Raw genomic sequence first — 18,072 nt, forward strand, 5'->3', positions numbered from 1 at the left:
AAAACGGATCCGGCCTTCCAGTCTGCGCATGTGCAGACCTTTAAAAATGCAAAAAAAAATTTTTTTTACCGGATCCGTTTTTCCAGGTGTCACTGGAGAGACGAATTCGGTATCTCAATGCATTTGTCAGACGGATCCGCCTGACAAATGCCATCAGTTTGCGTCCGGATTGCAGGCGATGGAACTGCCTGCCGGAATCCTCTGCCGCAAGTGTGAAAGTACCCTAAGGGCTCATTCAGACGGCCGTATGCTGTCTGCAAAAATACTGAATGCTATGCTTTTTTTTGCGGATCCGCAAAAAAAAACGGATAGCCTTCAGTATTTTTGCGGACCTATAGACTTCAATGGGGCCATGTCCTGATTTTCACGGACAAGTATAGGACATGTTTCATTTGTTTTGCGGAACCGTGGAATAGAAGTGAAAGGGTCAGCATCTAATCCACACAAAAAAACGGATCCGCATTTTTGCCGTCTGAATGAGCCCTAAGACCTGTCTTAATAAACGACCCCTAATTAGTGCAAAAAAATTGCCAAACTAGGTCTGGTTCGTGAAGACTGAAATGACCCTGGTCCTGAACTGGTTAAAATTGAAAAGAAGGCTCCACCCTTAACTACCAGAAAACCATGGAAATTTGCTATACGGCATCAAATCGCGGTGTGCTTTTTTTTTTTCTGCAGTACGAAGCCACATTGCAATCAGCCCGTCCTAAGGACCCTATAACCGGTAAAGCCTTATATAATATAGGCAGCATCCATGAGGCTTCTGTATGTTCCCTCTATGGTTGGAAGGAAGTGTCCTCAAACATTTTCTTTTCTGTTGCAGGATGACAGCTCGGAGAGCTCCCCCAGTCCTCCCCTGCACTGGTGATTGGTCCCTGGGACTGTGGGCTGGGGTTCGCCTCTGACACTGAGATGCAGGACAGGACTCTGCTCTTCACAGCTTCAGCCAGGACTATGTGGCTGCACCCAGAGGAGTCCTCTGTCTCATGCACTGGGTAAATCTTTCCATAAAGCAACAAAAAATAAAAAAATAAAGTGGAACCAGCAGAGAATCAGTCGACCAGCGCCAACATTCAATCCCTGCAGAGGAGAGCGGGGGCAGGAGCATGATGACTGGGAACAGACCCAACCTGCAGCCGGGGGCAGAGGGTAAGTTTGCAAAACTTTTCTTTCTTCCCTTTAAATCCAATATGCCTCTAAGCCGCTTTTAGGAAACCGGATTTGTGCTCTGTGATTTTTAACCTGTTATGTGGCGGGTGGGTGATAGCTTCACCGCAGCTGTCCCACCAATGTTTGGCTCGTTGGCTGATCCCGCACCAGGGAAACCCTTGCCTTGGATCAGAACAACCTGAATTGCTCATGGGGGGGAAAAAGTCTTAGGATTTGGGATATTTCCGTGTCTCGCTTTGCGTAGACTACTTTCATGGCGATCGCAATCTCCGGGACATCTGACTGATCTAGCTGACAGTAACATAAAGAGTATATTGTCCTGACGTACAGCCTGCAGAGGAAGAAGCGGAGATCTTATGTGTCCTATAAGAACCTAAGACATGTTGGAAAACAAATGAATTACTGTTCGATATTAATTGGCGTTAACCCATTGGTGCTCAGACAGGAAGATGGTAAGGGGATGGTATGTTAGAATACTTTCACATTTCGCGCGGATCCTTTCAGATAAACATCTGCATCCGTTCAGAACGGATCCGTTTGTATTATCTTTAAATAGCCAAGACCGATCCGTCCCCATTGACTTGCATTGTGCGTCAGGACGGATCCGTTTTCTATTGTTTCAGAGGAAACGGATCCATCCCCATTGACTTACATTGTGTGTCAGGACGGATCCGTTTTCTATTGTTTCAGAGATAACGTATCCGTCCCCCATTGACTTACATTGTGTGTCAGAACGGATCCGTTTGTATTATCTTTAAATAGCCAAGACCGATCCGTCCCCATTGACTTGCATTGTGCGTCAGTACGGATCCGTTTTCTATTGTTTCAGAGGAAACGGATCCATCCCCATTGACTTACATTGTGTGTCAGGACGGATCCGTCTTGCTCTGCACCACATGGCGGACAGAAAAACGCTGCATGCAGCATTTTGGTGTCCACCTTCAGAGCGGAATGGAGACGGATCGGAGGCAAACTGATGCATTCAGAGCGGATCCTTTTCCATTCAGAATGCATTAGGGCAAAACGGATCCGTTTTGGACCGCTTGTGAGAGCCCTAAACGGATCTCACAAACGGAAAACCAAAACGCCAGTGTGCTAGACCCGTTCAGATGTACGGTATATAGCAGATATCTATAAATCCACATGCACAATATGGTGATAAATGACTGCGGTATAGACGCATAGACTAATGACATCGCGCCAATGCAAAATATTTCATGTGTGTCCGATGTTAAATGGATTATTCCCACTGTAAATGGATGGATCCTCAAGTATCGCGCATAGAAGGCAAATGATGGGGTTTATTCACATGATGCTGTTGACACAAATCGTGATCCTGACGTGTGAATAAATCCCAAGGTTGTCAGATTAAGGGCTCATGCATATTAACGTATGTATTTTGAGGTCCGCAAAACACGGATCCGCAAAAAGTACGGATGATGTCCGTGTGCATTTCGTATTTTGGAACAGTTGTCCGCTAATGGAACAGTCCTATCCTTGTCTGCAGACAATAATAGAACGGACATACGCAAATGAAATGCACACAAAGTAACTTGCTTTTTTTTTTTTTGCGGACCCATTGAAATGAACGGTTCCGCATACAGTCCGCAAAAAAAAAACTGAATGGACACGGAAAGAGAATACAGGGTTCATGCACACAAACGCATTTTTTTTGCGGCCCATATGCAGAACCATTCACTTCAATAGAGCCGCAAAAAACGGAAATAACGCTGTCTGCATTCCATTTCCATATGTCCGTTCCGCAAAAATATAGAATGTGTCCTATTATTGTCCGTATTACGGACAAGAATGGGACTGTTCTTTTAGGGGCCGGCCCTTCAGTTCAGCAAAAGGCAGGATGCACAGAGCCGGTATCCAGGTTTTGCGGATCCACAATTTGCGGACCGCAAAACATCCAACGGTCGTGTGCATGAACCTTCAGGCTACATTCACACGACTCTATATGTTTTGAGGTCCGCAAAATACGGATATGGTCTGTGTGCATCCTGCACTTTTTGCGGGTTCCATTGAAAAAAAATGCCTATTCTTGTCCGCAAAACGGACAAGAATAGGACACATTTTATAATTTGCGGCTGGGCCACACAGATACGAATGTCATCCGTGTGCTATACTCATTTTTTTGTGGTTTCATAGAAATTAATGGGTCCACGTGCAATCCAAAAATGAGGATCGGATGCAGACCAAAAATACGGTTGTGTGAATGTAGCCTAAGGCTAGTTTCACACTAGCGTTCGGCTGTCTGCTCGTGAGCTCCGTTTGAAGGGGCTCACGAGCGGACCCGAACGCTTCCGTCCAGCCCTGATGCAGTCTGAATGGATGCGGATCCGCTCAGACTGCATCAGTTTGGCGGCGTTCAGCCTCCGCTCCGCTCAGCAGGCGGACACCTGAACGCTGCTTGCAGCGTTCGGGTGTCCGCCTGGCCGTGCGGAGGCGTGCGGATCCGTCCAGACTTACAATGTAAGTCAATGGGGACGGATCCGTTTGAAGATGCCACAATATGGCGCAATTTTCAAACGGATCCGTCCCCCATTGACTTTCAATGTAAAAGTCTGGACGGATCTGATCGAACGCTAGTGTGAAAGTAGCCTTAGGCCTCTTGCACACAAATTGGTTTTTTTTTTCGTTTCCGTTCCGTTTTTGCGGGTTCCGTGTGCGGTTCGTATGTGGAACCATTCATTTCAATTGTTCCGCAAAAAAAACTGAATGTACTCCGTATGCATTCTGTTTCCGTATTTCTGTTCCGTTCAACGATAGAACACGTCCTATTATTGGCCGCAAATCACGTTCCGTGGCTCTATTTAAGTCAATGGATCCACAAAAAGCAGAATGCATACGTATGTCTTCCATATCCGTTCGGTTTTTGAGAACCTTATATTGAAAATGTTATGCCCAGCCCAATTTTTTTATGTACTTACTGTTTAAACATTATTGTATGCTTCAGTTTCCGTTAGCGATCCGCAAAAAACGGATCACAAACGGAAAAACAGAACGCCAAAACGAAACGGAAACACTGCTGAAACAAAAACCGGAAAAGCGAATCCAGGAAAAACGGACCGCAAAAGACATACGGTCGTGTGCAAGAGGCCTAAGGCTGCCTGCGTATGGGTGCAGGTTTACAAACAGATTTCAACACTGATTGCTGCACTAACAGCCGGTTCAGACCTGAGCGATGTGTATGCGCGATTCTCCGGCGTCTCACATATGCGGCTCCGGTAGTATGCGAACGCCCATTGTCGCGCGTTCCTGGAAGTCTATGTACGGGAACGCGCGACAAGACGCCCCAAAGAAGCTCCTGTACTTCTTGGGGCATCGGGCGTTTTACAGTGCGATCGTTCGCGCTGTAAAACGCTCAGGTGAGAACCATTCCCATAGGGAAGCATTGGCTCTTGCCTGTTAGGAACGCGCTGCAAAACGCTCAGGTCTAAACCAAGCCTAAGGCCTCTTGCACACGACCGTATGGCTTTTTCAGTATTTTGCAGTCCGCAAAAAACGGATCCGCAAAAAATACAGATGACGTCTGTGTGAATTCCGTTTTTCTGCGAAATGGAACAGCTGGCTGCTGATAGAACAGCACTACCCTTATCCGTTATGCGGACGATAATAGGACATGTTTTATCTTTGAACGGAAATATGGAAACGGAAAGCATACGGAGTGCCTTCTGTTTTTTTGAGGATCCATTGAAATGAATGGTTCCGTATACGGAACGCAAAGAACGGAAACGGAAAGAAAAAAACGTTCGTGTGCAAGAGGCCTAAGGCTAGGGCTACACGGGGACATGTGTTGCATAAAAGCCATGCAACGTTTTTTGTAATAATGGTCAATGGTGTTGCACAGCGATATGCGATGGTGCGATTGCAACACAAGAGACGCAAAAATCAATCCAAGTTGGATTTTTGTGCGACTATCGTGTCACAGTATGTCGTTTACTATCATTACAAAAAGTGTTGCGTGACATTGCTGAGACACAAAAAATTGCAGTGTAGTTGTACCCTTTTTGTCACGCAACATTTTTTGCAATGATAGTCAATGGTGTCGCACTGCCGCACAGCACCTTACAGTTGTATTTGTAGTTGTATTTTTGTGCGACTGTCGCGTCGCAGTCTCAGCATGTTGCGGTGTAGCTGTACCCATTTTGTTATGTGACTTACTGACGACATGTAGCCGAAACCTAAATTCACGCTAAAAAACGCATGCATTACCTGAGGATTTTGTTGTGGCCCTGGTCTCACCCTTGCATTGAAAAGGGTGAAATTTGCGCTAAAAATCTGCAGAAACAATTGACAACATGCATATTTCAAAAATCTGCACAACAGGACAATTTCCGCAGGGTTTGGCCGATCTCATTCACTGTGCTGTATTACCGTGCTTTTTTTTTTTTTTTCTTTTTTTTTTTGTGCACGAAAATTTGTGTGAGGAAAAAATACACACAATCCGCAACGTGTGCAGTTACCTTAAGGGGGTCGTCCCATTAGGAGAACTTATTCCCTATCCCCAGAATAGGGGATGGTCGTCTGACTGGCAAGAGTCCAACTGCTGGGCCCTCACCGATTACAAGAACAGAGGTCCACACTCCCTGTTTGAATGGAATTGCAGACGCGCACGTGTGTTCGCTGCTCCATTCACCTCTTAGATGGCTGGAGATGGTGGAGTAGAAGCTCTCTGCTTTCTCCAGCAGCTGAATGGAGCGGTAGCGTGCATGCATGACCACCAGGAGCATGGGCCCCTGTTATCATGATTGGCAGGGGCCCCAGCAGTCAGACCCCTGTCAATCAAATACTTTTCCCCTATCCTTTGGATATGGGATAAGTTGTCATAACGGGGCAACCCCTTTAAGTGCAACGTGCCAGACCGCAAGGGCAATATGTGAGTGTAATGGTGTGCCGAACGGGTGTAGTAGTTGTACTCCCCTTTGTCGCAGCTCCCTGAGCCGGTCTTGCAGTGGAGGGGAACACGGCACTAAATCCTCCGGGGCACTCTCGGTTGCAGGGAAGACCAGCCAGATGGAAGTTGAGGTGCCCTTGATGGTAGCGGGTATGCTTGGGGTGCTTTGGCGGCTGGGCCCCTGTGTTGTTCGTGACGCCAGCACCGTAAGGTGCAATTAGGAGATAGAGTTGAATGATGAGAGAGGCAGGAGTGGAACCAAACAGGAACTTTACTTGCCTTGCCATAAGTATAGCAGCCCTGTGTCATAAGTACAGATGGTGAAGCTGTAAATCCCAATAACGGGCTCAGTGAGGGGGTGAACAGTATGGAGGTTCCAGCTCAACTGTATCGGAGCGATGATCTTACTTGTACTTGGTTCCTGATCTTGCTCTGGTTACTCAGCCTTTCAATAAGGCCCCTTTCACACGGGCAAGAATTCACCTCACGCATTGCACCCGCACTGAATCTGGACCCATTCACTTCAATGGGGCTGTGCACATGAGCGGTGATTTTCACGCATCACTTGTGCGTTGCGTGAAAATCGCAGCATGTTCTATATTCTGCGTTTTTCACGCAACGCAGGCCCCATAGAAATTAATAGGGATGCGTGAAAATCGCAAGCAAGTGCGTATGCGGTGTGATTTTTCACACATGGTTGCTAGGAGAAGATGTTAGTAAATTGAAAAAAAGTCAATTTACTGTATTATTTTCCCTTATAACATGGTTAAAAAGGAAAATAATAGCATTCTTAATACAGAATGCTTAGTAAAATGTCGATTAAGGGGTTAAAAAATAGAAATAAATTAACTCCCCTCATCCTGTTGTTCGCGCAGCCGGCATCGTCTTCTTTCTTCATCTTTCAGGACCTGCAAAAGGACCTTTGATGTAATTGAGCTCACCACGTGGTGATGTCAGCGCAGGTCCTGCTGAATGAAGATAGAAGATTACGTCATCAAAGGTCCTTTGGCAGGTCCTGAAAGAAGATGATGCCGGCTGCGCAAACAAGTGGATGGGGTGAGTTAATTTATTTTATTTTTTAACCCCTCATGAGCATGCATCCATGCTAAAAACACGGACCCACGGACCGTGGTAAAAAACAGATGTGTGAATACACACATTAAAATAAATAGGGACGTGTACTGTCCGTGGAGAACATGTACAGCACACGTATGTGGAACACTGATGTGTGAATGGGGCTTTAGTCACCAATAGGATTAGTAAATCTGTCCCATTGTGATTCAGAAGCCTCTGGGAATCAGAAAACCGCTTGTGAAATCGCTGAGCTGTAAGGCTAGGTCTACACGACGACATTTGTCGCGCAACATTTTGTTGCACTAATGTCGCGCGACAATTTTAATAATGGCAGTCTATGGTGTCGCACTGCAACATGTGACATGCTGCGACTGCGACGCGACAGTCGCAGAAAATCCATTCGAGATGGATTTTTCTGCGACTGTCACGTCGCAGTCGCAGCATGTCGCATGGTTCAGTGCGACACCATAGACTGCCATTATAAAAAATGTCGTGAGACAAATGTTGCAGTGTAGTTGTGCCCTATCTGTCGTGCGACTTAAAGTCGCGCGTCAAATGTCGTCGTGTAGACCTAGCCTAATACCACACATAACAGGTGGAGCTGTTTTTGGAAGAAAGCAGCCATCTTTTTCTAGTCCTGGACAACCCCTTTTAAGGCTAAACGCACACGATCAGGATGTGGCTAAAACACCAGGAAAACCCCTTGAAATCTGCACTGCAACAACAACACGCAGTTGTAGCCTATGAGCATCATGTGACATCATGTGACAATTACAGAAATCCAGTTTAGAAACGCAACTAAAATTTTGCATGCAAATTTGCATTGTCCTCTTGCCTGAGACATCAGTGACATGAAAGGGTCATTCCCACTGGTGGTGAGGGACGGACATCGGCAATGTTCTCTGTGAAAATAAAGGGGCTGCAGTGCGGATTCGCCACTGCAGCCACTTCACTGCTCAGCTGGATGACCGCCGCTCGGCTCCATTCGCTTGTGCTGAGCAGTCAGTGCTGCTACTATTTTTTAAAGGAATGGCATATCCTAGGGACTGTGCTGTACGTTTTTTTAATACTTTTTGATTTCTATGGAGACATGTGGATGGATGAGGTGGACACTGCATTATATAGTTATTGCCCTAAAAGATCTAAGGACGAACATCTCTTTAAAGGGGTTGTGAAGGATTTTGATATCCCCAAGGCCATCAATATCTCTTTAGTGGGGGCCTGACTCCTGGCACACCTGCTGATGAACTGTGGCCTCTTCCTAGGCCAGTGACATCAATCTGTCACATGGCCTTATAGTGGCCAGATGTCCGGCTTTAGGCCAGACAGTCTGGTTTCCTGACAGCCTGTCCTCCGTTCAGAGCTAGACCTGGATAGACACTGGTGTGCCCTCCTTTTCAGCAGCCACAAACTGACTGAGGCTACTTTTCACACTAGCGTTTAAAGTTTCCTGTGTTGAGTTCCGTCATAGGGGCTCAATACCGGGAAAAAAGCGCTTCAGTTTTGTCCCAATTCATTGTCAATGGGGACAAAACTGAACTGAACAGAACGGAATGCTCCAAAATGCATTCCATTCCGTTTAGTTGCGTTCTCCAACCGGAGTGCAAACCGCAACATGCTGCGGTTTGCTTTCCATCCTGGGATGCGGAGCAAGACGGATCCGGCATGACCCCCAATGCAAGTCAATGCGGACGGATTTATTTTCTCTGACACAATAGAAAACGGATCCATCCTCCATTGACTTTCAATGGAGTTCATTACGGATCCATCTTGGCAATGTTAAAGATAATACAACCGGATCCTTTCATAATGAAAGCGTTTTTGCTGAACCCTGCCGGATCCAGTAAAAGCGCTAGTGTGAAAGTAGCCTGAGGCTATCCGTCACCTCCACTCAGTCACTAGAGCCGGCGGAAATGTCACTCTGTGTCTGACTGAGGGTGAGAGAGGCACTCGGGTCCGCACGCAGTCCATCTTATGGTCATCCTGTCTTAGGCCTCTTTCACACGACCGTATGGCTATTTCAGTGTTTTGCGGTCCGCTTTTCACGGATATCCGTTGTTCCATTTTTGTTTCTGTTCCGCTTTTCCGTTCTGTTTTTCCATATGGCATATACAGTAATTACATAGAAAAAATTTGGCTGGCCATATCATTTTCAATAGATGGTTCCGCAAAAAACGGAACAGATACGGAAGACATACTGATGCATTTCCGTATGTGTTCTGTGTTTTTTTTTTTTTTTTGCGGACCAATTGACTTGAATGGAGCCACATAACGTGATTTGTGGTCAATAATAGGACATGTTCTATCTTTCAATGGAACGGAAATACGGAAAGGAATGCATACAGAGTACATTACGTTTTTTTGTGGAACCATTGAAATGAATGGTTCCGTATATGGAACGCAAAAAACGGCCCATAAACGGTAAAAAAATTAAAAATAAATGTTGCGTAAAAGAGGGCTTATTTTTTATTTTTCTTGCATTGACTACTAGGAAAGGTTTTTGTCTGAGGGGGGGTTGGGGCGTGGCCTAGAATGCCTTTTTGGGGTGAAGCAAGTGGCGACCCTGCATGGCCTAGACGCAGCTCAGTCCTATTCAAGCGAATGGGTCTGGGCTGCAATACCAAGCACAGCCACTATACAACGTGCGGCACTGTGATGAGGCTGCAGCGCTTTTCAAACAGCTGACGGGTGGCGGACCCGCACCGATCAGCTATTTATGACCTATTTAAAATCCTATAAAACCCCTTTAATACCGTTGTACGGAGGCACCGTGCTTATGTGCTGCTGTAAAGGCTCGCCTGTGTGCATGAAGTCTTATACTTTTCAGGTTCAGATAATATCGTGCTATGTGAACCCTGCCTAAAAAACATGCTGTTTCCTCATCCACTGATGCAGAATGACACAAACTTAATTACAGATTTCACGTCGATGGTGGCCATGAGGTGGGTGACGCACATATACACCTGCCCTATGTGTGACAATAAATGTGAGACGTTCACTGTCCCTGCCAATCCCTTCACGCACTACTCAAAAGTAGGGAAAATGTCCCAACAGTCATAAATCTGGCGCATGAATGGTCATAACCTAGCGATGCGGACAGGAGACGCGGTCTACGGTATTATAGACACGTGTGTGTCTCTGCCTGGGACGTCCTCCGGCGGTGGGGGCCATTCTGTAACGTTAACCTATTATAGTACCAGAGGGCGTCATTCTATTCTATGCACAAGCAGCTATTCATTTTTAGAAATGTAATGAGCGCAGACTGTACGCGTAGCTGCCAGACGGCTAATTACAGGCAAAACATGTCGGGCGGTAATTAATATCTGCAAACGTGTGTGAGGAAATGCAGAAAGTACAGATTAGAAATATTAATTGCAGCTCGCAGAGTAAATAGTCGGAAACATAGACAGTAATTATATTTCATCCAATAACAAATCGCCTCCCAGACTGCGGAGTAGCAGAGCGAGTGTCCTCCTCCATGTAGAGTCAGAGGGAAGGAGCCATAGAGACCTGTAGAGTAGGTATTGGGGGGGTCAGTGACCACTCGTTGGGTCCCCCGCTGATTAATGCTCTGCCGAGCCTTGTGACCCTTCAGGTTATAGCTTAGAGATTTCTGTATCTCTGATCTGTATCAGGAAAATCCCCCATTAGGCGACATGCACACCGTATGTATTACTCGCGGTTTTTCCATGCAAATTTTCGTGTGAAAAGTCAGCGGCGTAATACAGTACCAGCAAAGTTAAAGAGGTATCCCATGAATAATGTAAAAAATGAAAATTATACATCATCTAGCACAGGGATACCCAACCTGCGTCCCTCCAGCTGTTGCAAAACTACAACTACCAGCATGCCTGGACAGCCTACAGCAGAGCATGGTGGGAGTTGTAGTTTTACAACAGCTGGAGGGCCGCAGGTTGAGCATTCCTGATCTAGTACATGAAAACCTCTTTTTTTAAGAAAGCTAGAACCAGCCCTGTACCTCACATGTATCCAGAGATCTCGCCTCTTATAGCTCCAATTGTTCTGCTAGGTTTATTTCAAGCTGGCAGCTTAGGGGGCATGTCCTTTCTCAGGGGGTGTGCCCCTTCTGCTGCAGCTGGTGGCAGTTGAAGGATGGAATATAGAAAAAGAGCAAACAGCAGGTGGCGCTGTACCGATAGATTTCAGTGAATAACTCGGCAGCTATAATAAATTTTTAATTACATACCATTACAAAGGTATTCAGATCCAGGGGCTGGTTTGAAAAATGTAGATTATTTTTCATGAGAAATGTGGGTGGAAATGTGGATATGAGGTGTCTAACTGTCCCATTGCGACACCCGTTTAAAGAAGTTCTCCAACCCTTTCCCATCACCGTTTCTCCTTTCCGTTCTCCAGCTCCGTTGAGGAGCAAGAGAACAGAAAGGACGGATTCTGCAGATAACTGAGACCTAACTGAGCGTAACGAAGCCTAAAGACCCCATAGACTATAATGGGGTCCGTTCTGTGTCCGCTCAGAATATGATTTTTGAGCGGAGTCGAAAGTCCTGCATGCAATAGTTGCATCGCAGTATCAGCATGTGGCATGCCGCATGGCAACACCATTGGGATACATTACATGAAATGTGTGCCTTTCTTGTCATGGAACACATTTTTCCATGTAGTTCTAGCCTTAAAGGGATTGTCCCACAAAAAAAAAGTATTCTACAGTTTTCAAACCAGCCCCTGGATCTGAATACTTTTGTAATTGCATATAATTAAAAATTTAGTATAGCCAATGAGTTATTCAATAAAATGTATCTGTATAGCGCCACCTGCTGTTTTTTTTTCTTCTTATTTCTTTGTCCTGCTCACTGAGATGGCCGCACATGCTCAGTTTCATCCTTTAACTGCCTCCTGAGTTGTGATAGGGAGAGAATGGACACGCCCCCTGAGCTGTGATAGGGAGAGAATGGACACGCCCCCTTACCTGCAGCAGAAAAGACCCTCCCCTGTATAAATCTAGAAGAGCAATGAATGTGGAGATCTCTGGATCCATGTGAGGTGCAGGGCTGGTTCTAGCTTTGTTAGAAATAGATTGTTGTGTACTATATTATGTCTGATTTTTAATTTTTTACATTAGTCATGGCATAACCCCTTTAATGGTAGACTGACCAAACAAAAAAGCAGCGACCCAAGTTGCGTTAATGCACACATATCATTGCGCCACACAAGCTCTATATAGAAGCCTGTGGAGCCCTGCTTTACCATATTCCTCTGGAGCAGTACAGATGGGGCAGATTTATAAAACTGTCTCCAACGCCATGGATACCAATCACAGCACAGCTTTAATTTTTCTAGAGCACTGCAGGAAATGAAAGCTGTGCCGTGATTGGTTGCTGTGGGCAATAGCAAATTTTTCCTTGCTGATTGCTGCGCACAGATCTGCATTATTGTCTTGAACGCCATTTCATTGCGAAGTTTGAAGTGCTGATTGGATTTGCTAGGCGACGTTTAGATATTGGGGGAGCTTCTATTTTGTTTTTTAAACTAAAAAGCAGATGAGTGATCCACAAGGGAACGCACTGCAGATGCTCCCAAAATGGGAATGATAGTAGATATATGAGACTGACCAAAGCAAATGGATAGAGATAGTGTGTGTTGGGAAAAGTCCTGTTAATCATGTGATACTTTTAGTGATACTCTGTTATAGATATATAGGAGAACTATTAACTCATGATCTAGGAAGTGTTTATTTGTAGCAGATAGTAATGTTGCAAATAAAAATAGCAAACATCAAAGTGATCTGATTTAAGATGCCAAAAGAAAGTTAATATATTTCTTAAAGGGAACCTGTCACCGGGATTTTGTGTATAGAGATGAGGACATGGGTTGCTAGATGGCAGCTAGCACATCCGCAATACCCAGTCCCCATAGCTCTGTGTGCTTTTATTGTGTAAAAAAAAACGATTTGATCCATATGCAAATTAACCTGAGATGAGTCCAGCATGAAGGAGCCCAGCACCGCCCCGCATCCTCAGAATCTCCTCCTTGCTCCTCGACGTCAGAAAGCTAGAGCGCCGTAATCTCGCAATGCGCGAGCGTCATCATAGTGTTCCTTCCCTGTGCTGGCTTCAGCCTCAGGGAAGGAATAGCGCATGCGCTAGCTCGCGCATCGCGAGATTAAGGCGCTCTAGCTTTGACGTCGAGGAGCAAGGAGGAGATTCTGAAGATGCGGGGCGGTGCTGGGCTCCTTCATGCTGGACTCATCTCAGGTTAATTTGCATATGGATCAAATCGTTTTTTTTACACACATACGCAATACCCAGTCGCCATAGCTCTGTGTGCTTTCAGGGTCCATTCACACATCCGTTGTTTCTTTCCTGATCTGTTCCGTTTTTTGCGGAACAGATCTGGACCCATTCATTTTCAATGAGTCCTGAAAAAAAAAATCGGACATTGTGCTGTCCGATTTTTTTTTTTCAGGACCCATTGAAAATGAATGGGTCCAGATCTGTTCCGCAAAAAACTGAACAGATCAGAAAAGAAACAACGGACGTGTGAATGGACCCTAAAAGCACACAGAGCTATGGCGACTGGGTATTGCGTATGTGCTAGCGGCCATCTAGCAACCCAAAATCCCGGGGACAGGTTCCCTTTACCAGGTACACTAGTAAGAAATGGATATCTCTGTGTGTATGATCTACATAAATAATATAACGTGGTTTACAAAAACCTCTAATATAATAATAGAGATAGTGTGAAAGAAAACACATCTACTGTTTAGACACAGAATTGATATATCACTATCTCTAGAAGTCAGTAAAAAATAAAGAATTGATACAGCCTTTGGCTATTGAAATATGATTTTCTAAAATATTCTGGGCCAAAAATGGGTCTCCGCTTCTAAACTAGGTCACGTTTGGCTCATAAGATACAGCCGGGTAACTGCACCCAGTGAACATTTGCTTTTTTTCAACAGCTGTAGATCAGTTAATGGGGGCCGAACAGTTGACAGATGTAAAGCCCCTCTCGCCTCGGCGCTGGCACGCTCATTACAGGCTCGTAAAACATCCACATCAGCAGCTAAGATCAGGACGGTTGAGTGTGCCAATGTGGGGTGGGCGCTACGACTGGGTAAAGGGATGGGGCTCAGCAGAATAGTTAGGCCTGACTCTTCTGAAATACTTGGAACCGGAAATTCAGCATGGAGCGCACAGCTGTGCCGCAGACACATGTCACGAGATCGCATAGAGTAGGAAAACAGTCCTTGTCTGACAACTGCTAGCAACCCCATGTGACGGTAGTATAGTGTGGACATAGCAGTGCGGATATAACTGAATGGTTATGCCCTAAAGCTACACATTCAATAGTGATTGTTCGGCCGGCGGTTATCTCTCCTGCCAACCCCCCGTCTTCTCCATACACGTTCGGCTTTGCCAGACGTGTATGCATATTCTATGGGGGAGAGCGAAGAAATCCGCTGCCAGACACTTCTAGTGGGGGCTTATCTCCTGGGAGAACAAAAGTATGGGGTGAAAATATTCATTTTGCCCAATCCTTTTCTCCCCGTCTGTCATGGAGAGTCGGGAGCTCCCTGCGCACTTTAATGTGACGGCGGGACTTGCTGTTCTGTGCGGGTTCTGTCAACAAAAATATAAGGGCTCATGCACACGAATGTATATTTTTTTTTTCCACATCCGATCCACATATTGTGCTGGTCGGATGAGGACCCATTTACTTCAATAGGAGCACAAAAGATGCGGACAGCGAACCGAACGCATGTCCTTTCCGTGGCACACGCAAAAAAATAGAACGTGTCCTATTCTTGTCTATTTTACAGACAAGGATAGGACTGTTCTATAGAGGCCAAGGCGTTCCATTTTGCAAAATGCGGAACGCACACAGCCGGTATCCGTGTTTTGTGGATCTGCAATTTGCGGACCGTAAAACCGGCTACAGTCATCTGCATGACTTACAAACAGAAGCTAATTGTCAAAGGCCCTTTGTGAGTACAACCACCTGGCACGGTGGTGTCACGGTTGCAACGCAGCCGCACTGTGGTCAATTACCACCGGGCCATATGAGTCACGTCAGAATCTAAAAAAACTAATTGGGACCAGACTGTTTCATCGGTCTGCAATGTTAACCATGCAGATCAACGAAACAGTGCAAGCCAAATTGGTTTACTGAGCGCTCGATTACGGGTGTGTGGTACTCGACTGCAGCATGCAGGGAAATAAAATGCGGGGACACACCAAATAAAGATCCAAGAGTGCAGACCACGGCATCACCATGTAACTACACATAACAAGATAAAGAAATACCGCATACAAAGGCCGCACATCTTATTAGAAAAATATATAATTTATTTAGAAACACAAAGCCCAAGAATTAAAATAATTGTGTACAAATTACAGCATTGTGTGTGGACCAACAATATGTCCAACACACATACCCACAGTTACCAAGTTCTAGAAAATAACATATATGCGCTGCCACAGAAAAGCATGGCCGGACTGGGGGGGGCGGAGCCCCCTTTAGGGGAGGCCCCCATGACGGGGGTTTGGTTTAGTGAGCCGGGTGGGGGGGTGGTTAGGCTAGAGTAGAGGGAGGGGGCTAGGGTAGGGAGTAAGGTCAGGATAGGTTAATTTGAGCAGGGGGGTGGAGTTAAGGGGTTAAATAAGCAGGGAAGTAGTAGTTAGGACGCCATTTTGAGGAGAAGAGAAGCTCCCACCCACCCTCCCCTTTTTTCTGGATTTAGGGTGCAGGGATTGGGGGATGGGGTATTGGGAGTTTTTTTAGTGGGGGTGGTTTTGTCACGGCGGCTCGTGGCGGTGGGGGGGGGGGGTCCTTGGAGTTGGTCACGGTGGAAGCTGAGGACAATTGGGGGGGCCCCACGGTGGGGGCTGGACTCCCAGGTGGACCGAGCGGTTGTGGTGAATCGAGGGGGGGTCATTCGGTGGTGCCTTTGAGCTGGGCGTTACGGCTGGAGGCAAGAATGGCTCACCCTGGTTCGACAGCTCGATGCTTTGGGGCTTCAAGGACCTCCCCCCATTGGGTTTACAGTATTATGCTATGTTATTTTGTAATTGTTATTTAATAAACGGCTGCTGTGGCCATTACATTTCCAGTCAGTGGTCCGAGTTTTATTGGGATGGGGGCGCTGTGGTGGGGAAGTGTATTGGTGGTGAAGTGGTATGGTGAGGGTACGAAGGGAAAGGAAAGTGGCGAACGGGGATAACCAATACCCTCGTCATGCAAAATACTTAAATATGGCATCAAAAAGTGGTGATCATGGTATATGCCCCACGCGTATCGCCGGACCAACCAGCTTCCTCAGGGGTCGACTACAGCATGGCTGTGTTGCAACCACTACACGACCGTCCTGTGTGCTTGTACCATTACCGGGCTGATGCACGAGCGATTATCAGAAGAGATAATTGATTGTTTAGCCGAGGTGTTACATGCAGCAATCGCCTCCTTTGTATGGGACTGAACAATCACTACTGTGATCATTCATCTCCATACAGATTCATTGTTTCCTGGCAGTACAGTACATCCCAGAGCAATGTGCTGCTGGAGAAAGAGGATTTTATGGGCCACATAAAAGAGATCACTGACAAACAAGCATTTGTGTAATGGGGTGCCAAAGGCGCACTCGGTCTCTCATCAGCCGCAGACCTGCTGCTTAGCTTCGGGAGCGAGGATCTGTGTTTGGCCTTGCTCCCAGGGCAGCTTTGCTGCTGGTAGGCTCCCTGCTCCTAGGTCTGCCTTGAGCGCCGAGCTGATCACTCGGTGCTCGACTTGTTTGTCTGTCGGTCATGTGACGCTGGCCACGTCACATGACCCTCACTCCCCACTATAAATACAGGCGGCCTGCTGGCTACAGGTTGCCTGTGATTTTCGTCCTATAGGCTGTGTACTTTATTGTTATTAAGCTACCTCTGGAATTGAACCTCGATCCGCCTCTTGACACCTCTTCTGCCTGCTTCCTGTACCTTGACGCTACCTCTCGGATTTTGACCTCTGCTTGTTTACGGATTTGTTTTTGCCTCTTTCCTTGTTCTGATGTGACCTCCTGGACTGACCTCGGCTAGTTGACCCGCCTCGCCTTCAGTTTTTTGTTCTACCTCTGGTCCGCTAATTGTAACTTCTCAGTGGCTGTCCTCTTCCCTGCGTCTCTTTTCTCAATGCTTGCACTTAGAAGGTTAGGGACTGTCGCCCAGTTGCACTCCGTCACCTAGGGCAGGTGGTGCAAGTAGGCAGGGACAGGGGACCTGGGTGGCAGCTCAGGGGGTGCACCTCCGCTCTATCTTGATTCCTGTGACTCTACCCGTGACAATTTGTGGTGGCACCATTTACAATTCTAGGGAGAGTTTCGGTCAGCACCTCTGCCTCATTAGATAGTACATTAGATAGCAGCGGTCCTTGATATTGAGGCTCAGCTCGTTCACTTGAATCGGACTGACTTGCGCCTAGGCGATGTGACTGATGAACATGATGTCACTGGCTTATGGGTAAGCCGCAAAACAGAAGTGCAGTTGATCAGCCAGAGTCCTGGGTGTCAGACCCCCACTTATCAGATACTGATGACCTATCCAGAGGATCTCTTTCTTATCCTCTGTGATGCTATGTCCATGGGCAGGACGGTGATAGGAGTGTGTATATGTAACTAGGTGGGTAGCAGGAGCTAGAAACTAGCTGGATGTAATCAGGGATGGTGCAGGAGCTGTGACTGTAGTGCCCTGGAGTAGGGGTACTTTAAAGTCTTGATATTTGTGGACATTTGCCTGTTTCCCCTATGCAAAGTAATCAATGCCTTTTACTTTAAAGGGTTAACTTGCACTGTCTTATACTGTTTAATACCGTGTAACTGCATTTTATAAGCATGTACTATATATCCTTTTCATTTGTACTGCTTTTGCACAGCACTGTGGAAAGGTTTAAGGAATACTGAGAGACTT

At 46.3% G+C, this 18,072-nt stretch overlaps 1 protein-coding gene across 1 annotated transcript in view; it reads left to right on the forward strand.

The window, feature by feature from the left end:
- The first annotated feature begins 1,109 nt into the window (after nucleotides 1-1,109).
- The window catches only part of FGD3 (FYVE, RhoGEF and PH domain containing 3), a 267,848-nt gene continuing 250,885 nt past the window's right edge, over nucleotides 1,110-18,072 (forward strand). The window contains exon 1 of the mRNA XM_044300779.1: nucleotides 1,110-1,149. Coding sequence (XP_044156714.1) covers nucleotides 1,110-1,149 — 40 coding nt within the window. The remainder of the gene's footprint in view (nucleotides 1,150-18,072) is intronic.

This window comes from Bufo gargarizans, chromosome 7, assembly GCF_014858855.1.
Source record: "Bufo gargarizans isolate SCDJY-AF-19 chromosome 7, ASM1485885v1, whole genome shotgun sequence".
NCBI classification, from domain to species: Eukaryota; Metazoa; Chordata; class Amphibia; order Anura; family Bufonidae; genus Bufo; species Bufo gargarizans.